We start from the raw sequence: 20,523 nt of genomic DNA, 5'->3' as shown, positions 1-20,523 counted from the left end.
CATGCATTTACAGATGAAATAGTAATTAAAAAACACAGCGGATGTGAAATTACCTGCTTTGGGCCAATCGCAGGGGCCCACTTGTAATAAGCGTGGAAGAAGAAAAATTGGAAACAAATAGACCCATAATGGCTATTTTAATTTAGAATTAAAGTAATGTGGGACGTATACCCCCTGAAATGAGTACAGTGATGTAAACAACTGCAGTCTGTTAGGTTTTTCTTCTCCTCATACTTTACTTTATTCATTCCGTGCGCATGCCGATCTGCTCTTCCTCGGGGGCACATGCTCCGTGAGCTAAGACACAGTCTCCTAAAGTGTGCAATATGTGTTAATAACTGATATTTGAGCAAAGTGTGAGGACGTGTGTGTGTGTGTGTGTATGAGTGAGACCGGGAGGGAAGGCGGAGAGGCGAAGACACTCTGAATGAAGGCTGTTCTTTCTTTAATTAGTGTAATTTCTGGCTGCTGCAGAATATTCAGCTAATTATCAAGTGAAGAAGGTGGGAATTGGCTGTGAAGCAGAAATTTAATTGATATTCTGATGCCTTTGTTTTCGGTTTCTTGCAAGTTAGGATCCTCAGTTAGATCTCATTTTGCCGTCGTTGATGTGCTCGCCTATGCCGCTCGTGTTTTGCAGTGCATTACATACAGAGTGCATTACTTCAAGGCAACAACGACAGCGTTGTCGGCACATGCTAGTTTACACAGTGCCCTTGGGCTCCCAACAGCTGTAAACAGGAAATTGCCGTTTTCCCCCTTTTGATTTAAGTGAATGAGCTGGGGGAAATAAAGCAGTTTTTTTTTTCTTTTCAGCATACAGCATGTTAACCAGTTTTAGTTTAGAAAGGTTTTGAACATTAACCCTATAGTAAGTACATGTAGTTCATTAATTAATATTACTCAGTACTTAAATGTGTTATTACACTGTAACACCGTAACCCATTATTACATACATAATATATGTAGATAGAATATTATTTAAAATGAAAGCTCTGTTGATTTTGAAACTTGTGCCATTGTTTCCACAGAGTACCAAGCCAGAAAGAGAGGCTTCATTAAAGTCAATTAAATGTTACTTAGGGCTACGAAGGAAGTTGAAACCAACAAGCAGGTAAATGGTCTCAAGTATTTATCTAGTGCTATACCACACACACAAAAAAGCAGTTATTCTCTTTTTACATTTAGCAAAAATGTTACCTATTTCATCTTGCTCAAGTTCATTGGCAAACTGGTGCCTTTTGTAACAAACCCTCTTTATAATCCTTATTTTAATCCACGTAGAGCCCACAAACTATCTTACGAAACAAGTTATTCAAAATTAGTGCTGCCACTTTGAAAGACAAGACATATTAACATCCCTACATGTGTAATTAAGATCGATTCATAAATGTTCTGACATTAACTCTAGGTTCATGTCTAAATGAGCTCCTAGTTCAATATTAATATGTATCTTTTGTGCCAAACACGCAGAACAGCTTGGTTTAGTGCCAAATGCCCCCCTCAGAAACAAGACTATCACAGTCAATCCGAAAGCAGATTTATATCTCACAATTACAAAATTCATTAAGCGTAATTTAGCAAATACACTGTACTGTGTTTTTCTCTCTCCTACTGGGAAAATTGTTAACTGTGGATTTGTTTCATTTCAGTAATGTTGCGTTTTTGTAATTTATGGCTGTTGTGTAATTTATGAGTGCGCTGAAGTCTTTGTTGCTAATGATCATTTATTCATAATTTTCCTTGTGAATGTATCCACGGCATGATGTTTACAATAGCATTTTATCCCAAATGACTTCCAATCTGTTCTCGCATGTTATTTGTTACATTGAGGTATCGGCATGCAAACTATTTAGCTTTTTTTTTCAGTCTGAGGGTGTTTCGTCAAATGTAGCACACTAGTTCCTGCAGACGTTTAAAAAATAAACTCTCTTAGGCCTTGTCCACACTAAGGGGCCATTCACATAGAAAGTGAGAGAGACAGCACTCAGGAATGGTTTAAAAAAGCACAGCGAAGAACATGAGCGTCTCGAGATGCTGTTTTGATATGGGATGCAATAACCGAAATAACAGGAATAGATAGCTACAGCAGAATATATGACGTGTTCTGTGTGAACGTCTCCTAAAACGTTTTTGTTTTTAAGCACCTTTCGTCTACACTGAGACAGGTTTTTGTCTGAAATAAGATGAAGCCGTTTGAAAATGTTCTCACTAGTGGATAGCAGTTGTGAAAAGGTTTTTGAAAACGATGACACATTTAGTCATGTGACGCATATTGTACCCATAGATGGCAGGGGTCGACAAGTGGGACAAGTGGATTTTTGGTAGGACAAGTAGAAGAGAAAATTAAATTTCAAACAAAACAAAATGCCATGTTACTTCACGTTATGTGCCACTCGTTACGTCTATTTTACCGATTTAATTTTACCGATTTGAAACGAACACATTTTTCGCGCTGCCTGTGAATGTCCTGAATGTGACTCACAGAAAGACGCGCGCCAGTATCTCTCTTTCGCGCTTGAACGAACATCAAAAACACACACAATTAAGCCAAAATGTAATTTGTCGAGTATCTTCATAACATAAGAGCAGTCTTATGATGGACATAAAGAGTTGTGACTCATGAGAAAATGAGGCGCGTGTGAGATCCGCGTCTCTGTCCACAGCTGCGGCTCTTAAAGGGCCAGCTACCAATAAAGTGTCCTGTCAGTAAAGTTAATGAAAGAACAAAGGGAACAGAGAAAATTACTCACTGCTCTTGACTAAAGAACTTGTGTAGCTTTAATAAGGAGTAGTCTATATATAATTTATAATTTATGCAGCGTAGACTGTTTGATAACTTTATTCAATTTCTGTATATGTCCTACCTGTTAGGCAGTTAATTTTTATCCAGACATCAATGGCTTATTGATCATTGTAGGTGTTATCAATCATTTAGTTGTTATTGCTGATTTCAGAATTATCACTAACCTTTGTGTGTGCATTTGGTTTAGAACCAAACAAGTTGACTCATGAAACCATTTGTTTATTATATCGCAAGCGCATATCACAACCACAATATTGACCTCAATAATCGCAATATGACATTTCGTGGACATTCCCCAAATCGTGGAGCCCTAGATAAAATTATAAACCTTTACCCGGACAAGTGACTTTTGTGCATGGACAAGTAAAACATAAATTTACTTGTCCGAAGGACAAGTGCCTCAAAAAGCCCTGGATGGTTATACCGGCATTGTTGTGCCTGCTATGAATTTTCATTGTGTAGCTAAACAGACATTTCCTACAAGAGTCTTCATATTAAATTCCTGCAAAGATGACTAAAAATGTACTCTTAATTACAGTCCTGTGGTAAATCTTGATGACAGTTGTGTTTTAGATCTCATGATTTTGAGTGTGACCTGGACACAACAGTGAGTGGTGGGATATTTCACCAATTAAATGACACCAAAAGGATAGGGTAGGAACTTTATTATATCTGGTCTCTCTGTATCATCTTGTGAGCTTTTATCACGTTTTACGCATGCATAGCAAAGGTGATTTAAGCATTTCAGGCATTTCAGTGTGGATGAGCAACTTTTGAAAAACCCTAGTTTTAAAACGAAAATGCTGTTTTCAAATGTATCTGTATTAAGTAGCCTTAAAACACATCTTCACACAATCACAGGAACCATCATGAATATTCCTACCACAGTGTCTCATGCAGGGAAAAAAAAAACAAGATCAAAAAAAGAATACAACCAAAACTAATTAATAATATGTGGCCATGAATTAAAAACTTGTGGGAACGAATAATTAATCCAACATGGCCACGATTTACCCAAACCAAGGGAATTAATTAATCAAAGGTTGACACCATTTAACTAAAATAAATTAGTATGTGGCCACAAATTAAGTTGTGGGAGTGAATTCTTAATTTGTTTTGTTCATACATTCAATTTTTTATACTCTATGCGCACAATTTGGTGATATTTTTTTTACACTTATGTTACAATTACTGTACAGCTTGATTGGAAACCAAATAACGTGATGTATACGTATCAAATGGAATTGTTGTTCATCTCTGATTTTTTTTCTCTCTTTATTTTCTTGACAAATCATGTTTCATAATATATCTCAAGCAAGCTCTTCAGAGACAATGTTGTCTCATTGGTACACAGGCACACTAACTTTTGATGAAACTTTAATATCAGCAAAAGTGTTTATTGTTGTGGAAATTAAGTGAAAACAGAAGGCATGAGTAATAATTTATAGAAATCATTTGCACATAATAAATATTGATATGATTTGGTTATTTCATTATTTTTTGAGAAATACTGTTTATACTGGGTTTTCAATGTAAACTAATAAAATCAATACATAAAAGAAATTTGAAAAGTAGCAAAAAGAAAATACAAGTTTAAATGTTTATTTATTTATTTATTTATTTATTTATTATTCAAAAAGCACCAGGGACAAAGTGCCAGAAGTTGAAGAAACACATTATATGTGGAAACTTTTGTGGAAATAACAGCTGTTTTTTTTTTAGTGTCACAATCTAAAATGCTGTGTGTGAGGTCAGAAAAGATTTTGAACCATTTAGACCATGAACCATGAATTAAATAAACTAACGAGAAGTAGGTCAGCAAAAAAGTTACATCTGTAAGAGAGTAAAGTATAACAGGGCATGTGGCATTGATATAAATCTCTTACACAAGCAAAATAGGTCATCGTTTCTATTATGCTTGTCTGCTGGCTGTGAAAGTTAAGCTGAATTTAATGGTATCTTAGCACTTTAGAGGTTCTCGAGAGGTCAGACTTTGACACTATCAGGAAAAGGCTGAATATAGTTGTGGAGAATGCTGTGAAACTAATGCAAGACTTTTTGTCGTTTTTCTGACAAATTTTCAACAGTTGGGGATTTACTGTTTATACTGAAAAGCAGCAGTGGTAAGTGCAATTAACTCTGTTCCTAATTGCTCATTCAATCACACGCTTCAGCACTGTTTTTAAATAAAAACATTTAGCTGGTACTGGATAATACCTCCTCTTTTTAATATACCAGCCTGAAACGTACTAAGGTTTTGTACAACTTAGTACTTGAAGTACAGAACTGCATGACTGAATTTCAAATAGGACACTTAAGTGCTTCAGTGTTCTGACTGTATGCATTTTCATCCTCCCTGAAAAAGGTATTTCTGCTGTAAAGGGAATGATTCTCAGCAGGACTGGGTCACCTCCATTATCAGAGTGAAGGTGAGCTTTCTTCTTTCTAAGTGCTGATAATGTGCATTTAACATTGTTAAAAAATGGGCACGTTAAGAGGTTTTCAAATGCAATTTTTAGATGTGCTATTACACATCTGGAAATGCTTCATTAGTAGCAACCAAAAATGAGGTATTTCTTCCTTCATAAAGTACCATGATATTACCTTTCCCTTTTATTCATTTTTTTTTTTTTTTGGACATATAATGTATTCTGCAAAGCACCTTGGAGTACCATAAATACCATGGTACATGAAAATGGTTTACATGGTATTTACATGGTATCAGTGCACTATATTTATAAATATATAGTGCATTATATATATGTATGTACTGTATGTATATATGTATATAATATATGTACATACACACACACACACACACACACACATATGTGTGTGTGTGTGTGTGTGTGTGTGTTTATATATATGTGTGCTTGCAGATAATAAAATGTTAATTTAAAAACGTACTTAAAGAGAGAACTTTGTGCGCACTTTGTAATAATGTCAAATCAAAAGTTTTATTTTAAAGTACATTTTAAATCTTTGTTTTAATAATCTTTTTGTTGTGCTTTAAACAGTCCACTTATTTTTATGAGAAACATTATAAAGCAAGTGTGGAATACATTATTATAATTTAAACAGTAATGTGATATGCAATATTAAATTCAAAGTTAATATATTTTTAAATGAACAAAATTGCAACTTCGTCGTTACAAATGTGTGATGGCAAATACATCTGAATACAATACAGATATGCTTCAATATAAATTGCAATGAGTCAATACATCCATTAATTCCTGTCAATGCATTTTGCAGGAAAACCATATTTCAGAAACAATATAAGTAATTATGAAATTACATATACAGATGTGGGTCAAAGATTAAGCCAATTGTGTTTAATGTAAACGTGTCTGGAAACATTACATTATTTTGCACTTAAGTAATGTAATATTTCCATAATAAGTAATCTTTTTTTGTTTTTTTATAATGCTGCATTTTCTTTTTCCAGAGAAAGTTATAAGAAAACTAGCCTTAAGAATTGAGAGAATGTTTTCAAGGTTATCCTCCATGAGTATAAATCACATTATCCGGAAAGGTCTTTTAGCTGGAATAAGGTCATGCAGACTGCCACAATAACACTGGTTCCGGAAGACTCCTCTTTAGACAAGCTGGGCACTAGTACACGCTGAGGGCCTGACTCAGCTGATTCAGTATTAATAACTTAAATCAAAGGCAAGAGATGGCAGAGGGGTAGATGATTTAGCCATTGTTTAGATCTCTCCTTCAATCCGCTAACCCTCTCAGATTTTTCCTGCTCCTCTCTTCGGTTCCTAATGCCTCATCCTTATCTACTTCCTACAGGTTCACTATTTTCATTGTTGAGGTTTATTCTTGCTTTTGTGGTTTTGAACTGATATGAGGGATGGAAAATAAAGCACTTCAGGTCTTAATTTTTTTTTTCATCCTATTCCGGGGAGGTGGGGCGCAGAGAGGTTTTCTTGAGTGTCGACGACCCCCCCTCCCCAGGCGGTAGAGTAAACGAGGAGTTGAGGACATGCACTATAATTCACTGTACATATTGTTTTGTCTCATTACATGTGCTAAAAGTCGTTGTGGAGTCCATGCAGGTAGATTAATTGAGACTGTGTGCTCTGAGACTCTTGCTTCCATTTCACCCAGCGTTCTGCTTGGCAAGGTTTCCATAGAAACTGGAGAGCAGTGCTGGGTAGGTAAAGGAACAGGCAGACGAGACCTTCTGCTGCTAAAATGAGGATGTACTGTAGACGTGATGAACAACTCAAAGGCCATAAAGTCACAGTAGAAAAGTATGAGCTGTCTTAGCGAGTGTTAAGCTCAGGAATAGGTCTAGAATGTTCTAGCACATTTGTGTTCCTACATCATTAAGGTCAGAAAGTTAGTGTTAGTTGGAGCTGCCTGAGTATATATGGAAGTTTTTTGTCTTTGTCTTGCCTGAAACTTAAAGCTTAATAGTAAGGTATACGATATCTGTCTGAAATCCCCCCCCCCCCTTTTTTTTTACCCTAAGTTCCCACTGTCATGGAAAATATTAAAATATCAGGCACAATTTTTGGATTTATGGGTCTAGAAATGTCATGCAAATGAATTAAATCCTCTAGTAATTTCTATAACTTGGAAGGCAGTACTATGATGATTTTCCTCATACATTGTTGAGTCTGTTTTACTAAATAGTTTCACTCTAATGTCACTAATATTTTCATACTAAATTATCTATTTGCGTATTTGCGCACTGTGATTGGCTTTTCATTGCAGTGATACTAATTCTCAGCTGACAAGTATTTTGAAAGTAGTCTTGTTTGTTCACCAAGGCTGCATTTTTTTAAATCAAAAATTGTGAAATATTATTGCAATTTAAAGTAACTGTTTTCTATGTTAATATTTTATAAAATGTAATTTAGTCCTGTGATGGAAAAGCTGAATTTTCAGCATCATTTCTCCAGTCTTCAATGTCACATGATGCTTCAGAAATCATTCTAATACGCTGATTTTATGAAGAAACATTTTTTTTGTTCTTATTTTAACAGTTAGTATATATAAAACTGGTGCTGGTATATATTTTTGTGGAAACAGTGATCAAAAAAAATATTTCAGGATTCTTAGATAAATAGAAAGTTCAAAAGAACAGCATTTATTTAAAATTTGCATCTTTTATAACATTATACATTTCTTTACTGTCATTTTTGATCAATTAAATGTAATCAAACGAATAAAATGACTGGCCCCAATCTTTTGTACAGTAGTGTAGACAGTAGTAGGTTATGACAAGTTTATATACTTTTAGTGTTTTGCGACACTAATAGATTCCAAATCTATTTTCCATTCTAGTTATGCTCACCTGTAAAATATTTGATGGACCCTTTTCACATACTGTGTTGATTTATTTCCACAGTTCCATATTTTTTTTTTTAAATTAACATTTTTTATCACGCTACACTTTGTGTTATATTACCTCGGCAGTGAATTGCAAAAAATGAATGAACACTGCTGCGTGAGTTTTTCTAATACAACAGCTGGGAGTGATGGCAGATTTCTGATGATTCTCTTTTCTGACTGCTGTAATCATTCTCTCGATTTTTTTTTTTTTGATACTCTTTTGGAAAGTCATGGAAACATCATTATGGATTTTTTTTTCTTTTCTAGTGGAGGAAATGGGAAAACGGAGAGTATATTTGCTGTTGACTCCCATTCACCACTATATAAGTTTACCCAACTATGATGCCTTCCGCTTCTGATAAGCCCGGAAATGTGAAAAGGGTCCATTGGCTGGAAATTGCTCTTTCTATTCCCTTTAGCTCAAACTGTAGAGCATGAGCTGAAATCATGGGTTCAATTCCTGCATAAACTGTTAAATTGTAATCCTTGAATTCAATATCGATTTGGATGAAAGCATCTGCCAAATGCATAAATGTAAATGTACTTGCAGCATGAAGGTGACTTATGGCCTAAAGACCTAAAGCAGAGTGCATCATTACCTTATAACCTGAACAGAGGGAGAACATCCACTTACGGCCCTGCACAGACCAGCACAGCCAAACACCAGAGAGAGGTCAGCATTACACTTACACAAATGTCATCAATGCTTAACTAACCTTTTCATTTAAAGTTGCTTAATGCATTGTTTGCTTCAGTGAACATTTCTAAATGCCAGCACAGTTAGCAGTAATCAGACCTGATCTCCATCTTAGTTGACAGTTAAACCTTATCCATATCGTCTTGCCCACAAAATGGTTGTTCAAGTCTATTCCCTGCATACAAAACAGCCTATGACTCGTATAACCACGAATATTCATGTGCTTTCTGCAGGTTAAAGGGAAGTCAGTCCTCACTACAAGTATAGAAGGTTCAAATACACAAAACCAAATGACCACAGATGAGGGCAACCAACCAGACTCGAGGCAGAAATTGACAAGCGGTGAAGGAACTCCATGTGTCTCCAGGCATGAAATGGTGATTGATGACACACATCAGTCTCAGCGAAGAGCATCACTTCAAAAAGACACCCAGCTATCACTGAATAAAGCCCCATTGCCCAGCAGAGGTGTGCAGTTGCCTCAAAACCTCATTATGGAACTAAGTACTGTTCTCAACAAAACAGGACGTTCTCTGAACAAAGACAATTAAGAGAGACAGAAAGACAGGAGTCTTGTCCATTGCACTTTCCTTGTGCACGAGAAAAAATAAAACGGCAGAGTTGCAATATTAAATTCAGTAAGGAAGTTGTTGGGCTCTTTGGATCAAGTATTTAACATAATAATTAAAATATTGGAGGTAAAGACTTTTTCGTGCTCTCAATAAATCACATTAAGTCATATCCCTTTAATTCAGAACAATGTATTTCAGTATTTTTGAACTTTTTTGATTGCTTTTGGCTTTGCATTGAAACATGCATTTCCCCTTTTCATTTTCACACCTGTTTTAACTGTGCGTCAGATTCACTTCATTGCCATTCATAAATCCTCTCCCGTACCCTCATGAGATAGTAAAGCATCCATTCAATGCGAACTTCAGAATCTTGGTAGAAGTAATAGGTCATTCGGGTACTTTTCACCTACTGAATACTAGCAATATACTATGTATTCTATTCAGACACACTGTTGGCATACTGTTTTTTTTTTTTTGCATACTACCGGTATAAAGTAGTATTCAATCTTGGATGCAGCGCTGGAGATTTTAGATGAGATTGGACATCATTGTCTAGTTCTGTCTTTTTCAACCTCAGCTAGAACCCGCATGACCCATTACTTTGGAAGTGCGCATTCAATAGGCGCTTTACTATCCAGTGAGGCCACGAGGGGGGATTTAAAGGGATACTCTTTTTTTGGAAATAGGCCCATTTTACAACTCCCCTAGAGTTAAACAGTTGAGTTTTACTGTTTTTGAATCCATTCTGCCGATTTTCTGATATTTCGAAGAATATCAGTAACCAGACAGTTTCTGGTCTCATTGACTTCCATAGTAATTTTTTTATGGATACCATCTGGTTACGGATATTCTTATAAATATCAGAAAATCGGCAGAATGGATTCAAAAACAGTAAAACTCAACTGTTTAACTCTAGGGGAGTTGTAAAATGGGCCTATTTCCAAAAAAAGTGGAGTATCCCTTTAAGTGAATCTGACACTGGTACAGTAGGTCACGTGACCGTAACAACATGGCGAATTTCATTCATACTACCCATATCCATACTATATAGAACACTTGCGAAGTTCAAATTCAAATGTATTACCTTGTTAAGATGTGAGGAATGGTAACTTTAAAAAAAAAAAAAAAAAAAAGATGTTGGCATGGCATGAAAATAGCATATATTTATTTTCTTTTGACCTCGCACTTGAACCCGATATTCCGGTAATATTACAGTCGTCTCTCTGGTAAAGTAAGCCCAGATCTCCCACAACTCAAAATCCAATCAGCAACCGATGGATCGAATCAAGACCCTGTCATGCCTTTTGTTCTTTGTCAATGATGTGCATCACAATGCAGAAGAAATGATCTATCACTACTGCTATTCTACCGCACCTTTAATGAATCTAGGATAATGTTCATTTGTACATATTGATGTATTATTATCAAACATGAAATAAAAATGAACAATTGTATGTTTATAAATCTACAGTAATCTAGATTAATAAATGATAGGACAAATTCGTTAATTTTACGTATTTAATTGTAAGTCATTTTAGTTCAGATACCAAGCTTGTTTCAGTTTTTGTTTTTTTTGTCTCAGGAGAATTGTGTGTCCTTTTAATAGTTGGATACAAAAATAGCCCTGCTGTTTTCCTACATTCACATTCCTGTTTTCATGCTCGTTGTTCCAGACAATGATGCTTCAATTGCATTGATCTGTTTAGAACTTATCAAACCTCGATGTAATGAAAGTGGTTGTTCAGAAGTGAGCTGAATTAGTCATTACAATCTCGCCACGTGTTTTTTCAAGAGAAACTTGTGCCCATTTATAGCTGGATACAAAAACCACCCACCATTCCAAACCCTCCAAAGTTGTTGAATAATGCATAAAAGTATGAGAGCATGCACATTGAATATCGTCACCCAGTTTGATATTAAATATTTATAGTTGACATTTTATGTAGATTATGAATCACTTAACAGCCGCCTGCATCTCATTGTCGTTTTTCAAATGGTAATCATGCACTCTGCTTGTCGTCAAAACATGTAATATGCAATAGTCAATGTGACATGCAAATAAACATAAAGTTAAAATGTTCATACTTCATACACTACCATTCAATTGTTGTGGTTGGCTATTGAAAGAACTCAAGGCTGCATTTACTGTATTTTACCAAAAGTCACATGATCCTTCAGAAATCATTCCAATATTATGCTGATTTGCTGCTCTAGAAACCCGTTTCATTATTAATGATGAAAACAGTTGTGCTGATTATTAATTTTGTTGAAATGATTGTTTTTTTTTTCCTCTTCTGGGTTCTTTAATGAATTGGAAGTTCAAGAGAACAGCATTTGTTTGAAATATAAAACTTTTGTAACATTCTAAACTTTTTATGCATTTATTGCATCCTTTATAAATAAAATACATTCTTAGCCCAAACTTTTTGTGAAGGGTAGTGTGTATACTGTAGATATGGTGGGTCAACAGTGTTGAATTGCTTGTTTGCATTCATATTTCGAGTGCACTCTCAACTCCTCAACGTCTATAGAAATATGCTGCAGAATCGCCCTTGGTTTATTGTGTGTCTGTAAGAGAATCCTGCTGGCATTTTGATTTGAGTGTTTTTTATTACTTCTAAAGTGTTAATCAGGTTGTGTTTCATGTGTTGTATCGTCTTTGCCTGTAAGTAACACACCTGGGCCGTCTCCCTCATTAAAGTTTTAATGCTTGAATTAATTGGCTACTTTATAAATGACGACTGTCAGATGCTGACACCTTGAGCAACGCCACATGTTATGGTTTTGATTGAAACAAGTAGCTTTTGTGCTATTGTCACTCAAAGTGTGTGTCTGTGTGTGTTTGTTCACACCTGTTTTGGCGGTGCTTCTCTCCTAGGCATTACTGCTACGCCCGTGCTGTCGCTTTTCTCTCATCTGAAGGTCACCATATGGCAAGAGTGTTGGGAATGAAGAACCTCAAATAATTGAAAACGTGTGTGACTTTGACACACAAAGGAAGGGCGCGGTGTAGTGGGGAAATCCAGGCGTTTTGAATGAATTAGCCGGGCTGCATCTGTTACCTGGCAATTTATAGTGGCTACTGTTTTCTGAAAGTTTTTATGAAAAGTTTTGTATTGCTCATTTTGACCCAACACATAATAGCCATGTATTTTTAGTAGCGAATGTTTACCTACACACTCGCCCCACTGACTTTCTTGGACTGGCCGAACTACAATAATAGTCACGGCCAGGAAAAAAGCTCCCAAATAACTTCCTCAAAATCCATTTAAAAAAGAGATTAAGCTAATATGACACAAACATTTGCTCATAAAAGATGCAGCGTGTCCCTATAGTCTGTTATTTCTCAGAGGCTTTTGTTTTATCAGTACAAAGTCCATTCACTGTTAAGACTGAAAAGCAAGCATTCACCAAGCTTTCAGATTTCATCACTAATGCATAACCTTCCCCTCATGCTATTAGTCAGTAAACACTGAGCAGTCCAGGGAGATTACAACAGTCAATAAAGCAAGTTAGGTTTTTAATTTACGCAACAAAATAGGAAAGGTGGGACAGTGGGACACCGCAGGCACCGAGTGGCTCTTGTGGGACAATTAATGTTAAACTATTCAAATGATGGACTTAAGAGCTTAATTAAATAAAGGCGAGTGTGCTTTTTGTTACAAGAGTTTTAAATAACTGGCGAGCCATTACATTGTCGCTTTTTCCTGACCTCTTATTTCTGTGTTTCTGCAGTGCATTAATGAACTAATGCACTTATTTAAAACCTAATTGATTTTTTGTTTGTATAATGTACATATATGGAAGTCTATTTCTGATTCAGAGTATTCAAAATATATAAAGGTAACTGCGACTTTATATCTCACAATTGTGACATAATTTCTTGTATTTCTTGTAATTATGACTCAGTAGCAATAATCTCACAGTGTGACTATATCTCAAAAGCACTATTTAATTATTCATTTGCCTATTTATTGTTTGCAATTGTAACCATATCTCCCGTCTGTGACACTGTCTCACAATGTGATGTAATTGTGAAAATACATTTAGAATAGTCTTTTTCTGATTTTTAAAAAAAATCGTATTATTATTATTTTTTACTATTCTGCAAGGATACATTTTGTTGATCAAAAGTGACTGTAAAATTATTTCTATTTCAATGCTGTTCTTTTGAACATTCGATTACACTCTATTTCAATAATGCACTTTTCTCTATTTTTCAATAGTCCAAAGACATTTTACGAACTATAAGTAACTTTGCAACTACATGTCAACTAACTCTCATTAGAGTATTAGTAGACTAGGTTAGGGGTTCGGATTAGTAGTTGATATGTAGTTGCAAAGTTACTTATGATCAGAAAAATCTCTGTAACTTGGGAAAGAATCAAAAAGCATCATAAAGTCTTAGCATTTATCATGGCATAATAACCAGTGCCCCCGGTACAGGGGGCAACACCTTGTTATGATTAAGAACTCTAAAAAGTCCCTCGGTGCTTAACAGGCACCGAGACAATCTACTAATGTTAAAGTCTAATGAGAGTTGGTGGACAGTTATAAAGTTAGTAGAATATAAAATGTATGCTGGTTTTCACAAAAATATTGAGCATCCCTCCCAAATGTTCTGAACATTGATAATACATTCAAAAACAATATTTATGCCTAAAAATAAACAAAACTATTAACTATATGATGCATTTGTCGGTCAGATAAACGGATATATAAATATACACTCACCTAAAGGATTATTAGGAACACCATACTTATACTGTGTTTGACCTTCAGAACTGCCTTAATTCTATGTGGCATTGATTCAACAAGGCGCTGAAAGCATTCTTTAGAAATGTTGGCCCATATTAATAGGATAGCATCTTGCAGTTGATGGAGATTTGTGGGATGCACATCCAAGGCATAAAGCTCCTGTTCCACCAAATCCCAAAGATGCTCTATATTGGGGTGAGATCTGGTGACTGTGGGGGCCATTTTAGTACTGTGAATTCATTGTCATGTTCAAGAAACCAATTTGAAATGATTTGAGCTTTGTGACATGGTGCATTATCCTGTTGGAAGTAGCCATCAGAGGATGGGTATATGGTGGTCATAAAGGCTGTGGCATTTAAACGACTATTGGTACTAAGGGGCCTAAAGTGTGCCAAGAAAACATCCCCCACACATTACACCACCACCACCAGCCTGCACAGTGGTAACAAGGCATGATGGATCCATGTTCTCATTCTGTTTACGCCAAATTCTGACTCTACCATCTGAATGTCTCAACAGAAACCAGACTCATCAGACCAGGCAACATTTTTCCAGTCTTCAACTGTCCAATTTTGGTGAGCTCTTGCAAATTATAGCCTCTTTTTCCTATTTGTAGTGGAGATGAGTGGTACCCGGTGTGGTCTTTTGCTGTTGTAGCCCATCCGCCTCAAGGTTGAGCGGGTTGTGGCTTCACAAATGCTTTGGGAAAAAAAAAAAAATGTGGCTTGCTGTGCATTAAGTATTATATATTCAATAGTATAGTATAATCTTTAAGCGAGACTGGAGTAATGATGCTGAAACTTCAGCCGTCACAGGAATAAATAACATTTTTAAATATATTGACATTGAAATCAGTTACTTTAAATTGCAATAATATTTCACATTTTTTGCCTTGATTATTAACAACCCCGAATTTTTAAACGGTAGTGTGTATCTCAGTTCTAACTTTGATCTCGCAGTGTGACTATTTCTTATTTCAAAGACAAAGTGTATCTCATAATTACAGCTTCTGTTGTATTACTCATACACAGCAATCACAGATTAGATTTCTGTGATATTGTAGGCGCTAACTTGTTCTTGATATAGTTCAACAATGCTTGTGTGCGTCTGCTGTCCTCCCACTAATATACGACCACTCCGATGAAATCAAACGGGAGACAATTGTGCCCACAGCATAAACAAAGACAGATCTTCATGTGGATATTGCCCACTCCAATTGGTCACACAGCCGTACTGCTGCCTGCTAAGAGGAGATGGGCCGATATTACAGTCAGGACTGGAACAACCAGAGAACTGTAGGCAATGTTTTTAGCGATACAGAAGGCTGGCCGAATGAAAGACCACAATCTTATCTGAAAATGATGAAAATTGCATTCATCACACTGTTTGTTTGTGCACTTCCGAAACAGACCATTGCGGCAATTTACTGTATTATTCACACGTCGCCGCATCCGCTGCCTGTTCTCTAGCGCTTCCGCAGGCCTCAGAGGTTAATCACCTATTGTTGTGTTATAAGCTGCACCTAATCATGAGAGTCAGAGCATAATGAAAGCCAGGGAACATATGTGTACTGCTAACAGATAATGATATTCCCTCTAAATTATTCATGGATGAGATGAGATTTAGGGGGTTATGAATCATTACAAGTCTTATCTTATCAAAATTAATAACCCTAATGGTATTGCACCAGTTGTTCAGCTGGCACAGGATCTCAGTTTTTGGATCATAATGTGCATCTCCTCAATCCATCCCATCCCGTTATGCCTTTTATCTGATGTAAATAAAGCAACTCCCGTCAGACAGCAAGATCTCTGATTGGCCATAGAACTATAATGGTGGCTAATTAGCAGCCGAAAGACAATGTAGGGCTGATGGGAGATAATATCAGCACCCACACGCTAAAAACATGAATAAAAGCAGATGTCTTCTACACTGCTTGTATAAGTGAGAAAATCAGAGAGAGAAAGAGGTAATCAAAGAAGAGAGGCTTATGTAGAGACAAAAAATAACTGTATTGTATATTTATTTATTTATTTTTTTTTTGAATTGGCCAAAATATATTGATTTAATTGAATATACATAAACCAATGCATGTGCGTGAACATCTGACTGTTTAACCTTGCTGATCAGTTATTAGTGGTTTTGTTGCATGCATGACTGGGGTTGGGTACCTACAGAAATAGTAAATGATTTTTACTATGCTAGCCTCTGACATCAATTTGTCACTGACTGTATCACCGCAGCCCTCACTTGCATTTCGATAACAAACTTTGGCTTCGTTCATTCTGTCATATTTATGCTGCCAGTGCTACGTCCAGCGCAAGCCAGACTAATACTTTAACCTAATTTGTCAGAGCATTTATCATCTTTTTATTCCTTCATGCACTCTCTCTCTCTCTCTCTCTCTCTCTCTCTCTCCTGTCCACAGTTCTACTAAGACTGAGTCAAAACAGGTTTTTTTTGTCAGACATGATTGAAAACCACTCAAAAACATTGCTATATTTAAGATAAAATGTATCTCAGGTCGCAGTGACCAAGACTTCTGCCTTATTCAATTGAAACCATTTTCCCCAAAGTTGCTCTTGGCTGGCGACTTGAACACTCCTCAATTAGTCTCTGGGGAGAAGGCTTTTTTTCTATAAAAAAAGATACAATTTTAGAAATCTCACCTGAATACTGGCTGACATTTAGTAACAGTCTCTGTAATGCAGTCACAGTTCTACTATTTAAAAAAGAAAAAGAATAAAAAACATTAGAAAAGGTATACAAATCATTAAAGGGTTCATCGGATGCAAAATTAACTCTTATATGGTGTTTGCATTAAATGTGTCTTTCCAGTATGTGGACATAACCACCATACAACCACTATACAATGATGTCATATTGCTCATGCTCCGCCCACAGCCACTGACGGACTGTCCCGTATTAGCATATTTCCGCCCTTAGCCATTTGTATTCTGTCCACTAGGGCAGGTTGCCAAAGCAGCACTTTAAAGGGGTCATGAACTGGCTTTTTATTTATTTATTTTTTTTTTACTATATTGTTGTCTGAGGTCAACTTATGATGTTCGCTTGGTTTTTGCATTCAAAAACATCAAAATGAATAACTAATAAGCTATTTTCTACCCTAGTTTTGAGCCTAGCTTTTATGGGCGTCTCGCACTGAAGACTTAGAAGTAAATGCCCACTGCTGTGAGTGGAGAACAGTTATGCATATTATAATGAGTTTCAACTCGTCAGTGCACTTGGGGGAAATTGTTTTGAAAACGTCCAATGTTGTAAAATGGCAACCAGAATGATTCGCCCATACATGTTCGACCCAGAGTCTTAGATGACTCTTAGATGTCAAAAGCTCAAGGAAAATTTGATTTCTCAGTTCATCACCCCTTTATTGTCTTGTATCAACACACCCCACGGAAGAGAAGGGAGGGGTGAGCAGTTGCTCATTATCATTTAAAGAGACATACACCGTCGCTGTGAACAGAGCTGTTTTTGAGGAGGTAAAAACGGTGTTGTTTTACACACACTGTTAGAAATTTCTTGTAATTTTACAGGAAATTCCTGGCTAATAGTTGCCGTAAATTTACTGTAAACAGTATACAGGACTGCTATTGTAAAATAACTACAACAAGATACTGTAATTTTACAGGATAGAATACTGTAAATTTTACAGCAACATTTTATATTTACGGCAACTCAGTAGCCAGGAATTTTTTAGGTATTTTCTGTAATTTCATAGGACAGCATATTGTAAATATTACAATTAAATATTGTAACTTGGATAAATGTCCTCTTTCAGACTTCTGCAAAGAAAAACAAAACACTTTTTTTTTATATACATTTTTATTTTCTCTTAAAACTAATGAGAAAACGAGTCCACAATGCACATTTTGGATGTTTTTTTCTCTGCCTGCCCATCTGGGGATGCTGCAAAAGGCTCTGAAAACAGGGAGGGAAACACACTTATCAGATAACATTTAAGACTGATATGACATGGTCATTACCATGACATGAAACATTACAGGGATAGTTCACTTTGATATACATTTTTGGTATGTTTTAGCTTACCTCAAGGGTATCCAAGATGTAGGTGTCTTTGTTTCCACAGTATTTTCAATTTTGATATCTGTCTGTCAGTCATGTAATGGAGGTCTATGGTCACCACCTCAAAGAGCATGCACAGAGAAGTCCAAATTAAACATGATTTAACACTAGAAGTGCCAGAATTCCAAAACTACAAGAACGGCCACAAACGGTCATTTTGACCGTTAGATTCAAAACAGTGTTGATGAATAATTTTCGTAATTATTTTTGTCAACCACATTTTTTCAAAGACGAAAACGAGACGATAACTAAATAAAAACTAGGTTTGAATGACAAAAACTATGACGAAAATGTTAGATAGTGACGATTTGCGACGCGGTCAAGGCTATAATAATAGGACTCGCAGAACTAGTGAACAGCCCATGCAGCAAAACAAACAGCACAGGACAGGGCAGCAGAGCTCACCACGATCACCCGACATAAATAGAACATCTGGATCCGCCGTGTCTGATGATAGCAGCCGTCTCTTTTTGCTTGATGTGGACTCTGACTCTGAATCACTCTCTGATGAGGAGGAAATATTAACTTGCACCCAGGAAACGTCGATGTCACTTTCCACCTCCGATTGTTCCCCTGCATCCGAATTATAGATAACTGTAGTCCGGTTTTATTTGCTTATTTCTGATCAACAACTAATGTAGAAATTATTATATAATTACCGCTACAGAGGTGACCGGACGGACCATTCTGTTGACAGTTGAGCGAGAACACGATCAACCGCGGGATATTTAACAAAAAAATACCGCAAAATTCAGTGCGATCAATATGACCGTCTATGGCCGAAATAGGTAAATTTGTTCATTTTTTTTGTTTTGCCTTACGTTTACGTAACTTAATTTATATGAAAAGCATTTTAAATGAAAATACAGACAATTTTAGGAAAAGTTAGGTACCAGCAGGATTTTATTATTTTTTTCAACAAAGTTATTATAGATATAAAATTCAAAACGGTCAAAATGACCGTTGTGGCCGTTCTAGTGTTAATGACTCGTAAATGTAAGTAAACATTGATGGCCTAAGACACGAAACGAGCGGTTTGTGTGAGAAAATGAACAGTATTTATATCGTTTTTACCTCATGTAGCCACACAGCCACAAAGCGCCCGTGCCCTTAGATCACTTGAACGTGGCTGTGATTACAAGAGGTAAAAACAACATAAATACTGTTCGTTTTCGTCATTACTAATGGAGGTATATTTGATTCAAATCAACTGAACGCCTGTGACAGTGTGATTTGTAGTTATAGACAAAAGCCATGCATGTGTATCAGTAAATTTGAAGCCAAAGAGAGAAATATTTTAAGAGTTGCAAACTTGTAAACATTTTTTCTCTCCCAAATTACACCATCTCAAATTCCTTTTGATGTTTTAGCTTACCTCAAGGGCATCCAAGATGTAGGTGTCTTTGTTTCCACAGTATTTTCAATTTTGATATTTTTAGGACAAACCGTCGTTGTCTATGCATCATATAATGGAGATTAATGGGGCCCACCCCAAAGAGCATGCACAGAGAAGTCCAAATTAAACATGATTTAATGACTCGTAAATGTAAGTACACATTGATGGCCTAAGACACGAAACGAGCGGTTTGTGAGAGAAAACAAACAGTATTAATATCGTTTTTACCTTGTGTAATCGCAGTGACGTCCAAGTACTCTGAGGGCGAGGGCGAGGCCGCTTCTATCTGCGCAAGCGCGCCAGAAAGCCCCGGAAGTAATCTCTCGCGCATGTGCGTCACTCATTGTTTACACAGATTTCGGAAGTTTTACCTTTCACTGTGAAGATCTAAATATCGAAATCGTCTTCCATTGCGATTTCCTGTACATCTAAATATGTTTAGATCTTCACAGTGAAAAGTTAAACTTCTAAAATCTGTGTAAACAATGTGTGTACATGCACAAGAGATCACTTCCGGGGCTTGTGCAGACCAAAGCGCCCGTGCCGTCAGATCAGTTGGATACGGCTGTGGTTACAAGAGGTAAAAACGATATAAATACTGTTCGTTTTCTCACACAAACTACTCGTTTCATGTCTTAGGCCATCAATGTGTACTTACATTTATGAGTCATTGAATCTAGTTTAATTTGGACTTCTCTGTGCATGCTCTTTGAAGTGGTGACCATACACCTCCATTATATGACTGACAGACAGGAACGGTTTGACCTAAAAATATATCAAAATGGAAAATACTGTGGAAACAAAGACACCTACATCTTGGATGCCCTTGAGGTAAGCT

The 20,523-nt window shown here is 36.3% G+C and overlaps 1 protein-coding gene across 1 annotated transcript in view; it reads left to right on the top strand.

The window, feature by feature from the left end:
- arap2 (ArfGAP with RhoGAP domain, ankyrin repeat and PH domain 2) overlaps window positions 1–10,230 on the top strand; it is a 101,853-nt gene extending 91,623 nt beyond the window's left edge. The window contains exons 29-33 of the mRNA XM_039668814.2: window positions 1,032–1,114; window positions 4,894–4,929; window positions 5,172–5,235; window positions 8,709–8,831; window positions 9,089–10,230. Coding sequence (XP_039524748.2) covers window positions 1,032–1,114; window positions 4,894–4,929; window positions 5,172–5,235; window positions 8,709–8,831; window positions 9,089–9,406 — 624 coding nt within the window. The 3' untranslated portion in view covers window positions 9,407–10,230. The remainder of the gene's footprint in view (window positions 1–1,031; window positions 1,115–4,893; window positions 4,930–5,171; window positions 5,236–8,708; window positions 8,832–9,088) is intronic.
- The last annotated feature ends 10,293 nt before the right edge of the window (window positions 10,231–20,523 follow it).

Source organism: Pimephales promelas, chromosome 1 (assembly GCF_988280905.1).
Source record: "Pimephales promelas chromosome 1, fPimPro1.hap1.1, whole genome shotgun sequence".
Lineage (NCBI taxonomy): Eukaryota > Metazoa > Chordata > Actinopteri > Cypriniformes > Leuciscidae > Pimephales > Pimephales promelas.
Note: the sequence above shows the minus strand (reverse complement) of the source record. Positions and strands in the feature narration are given on the sequence as shown.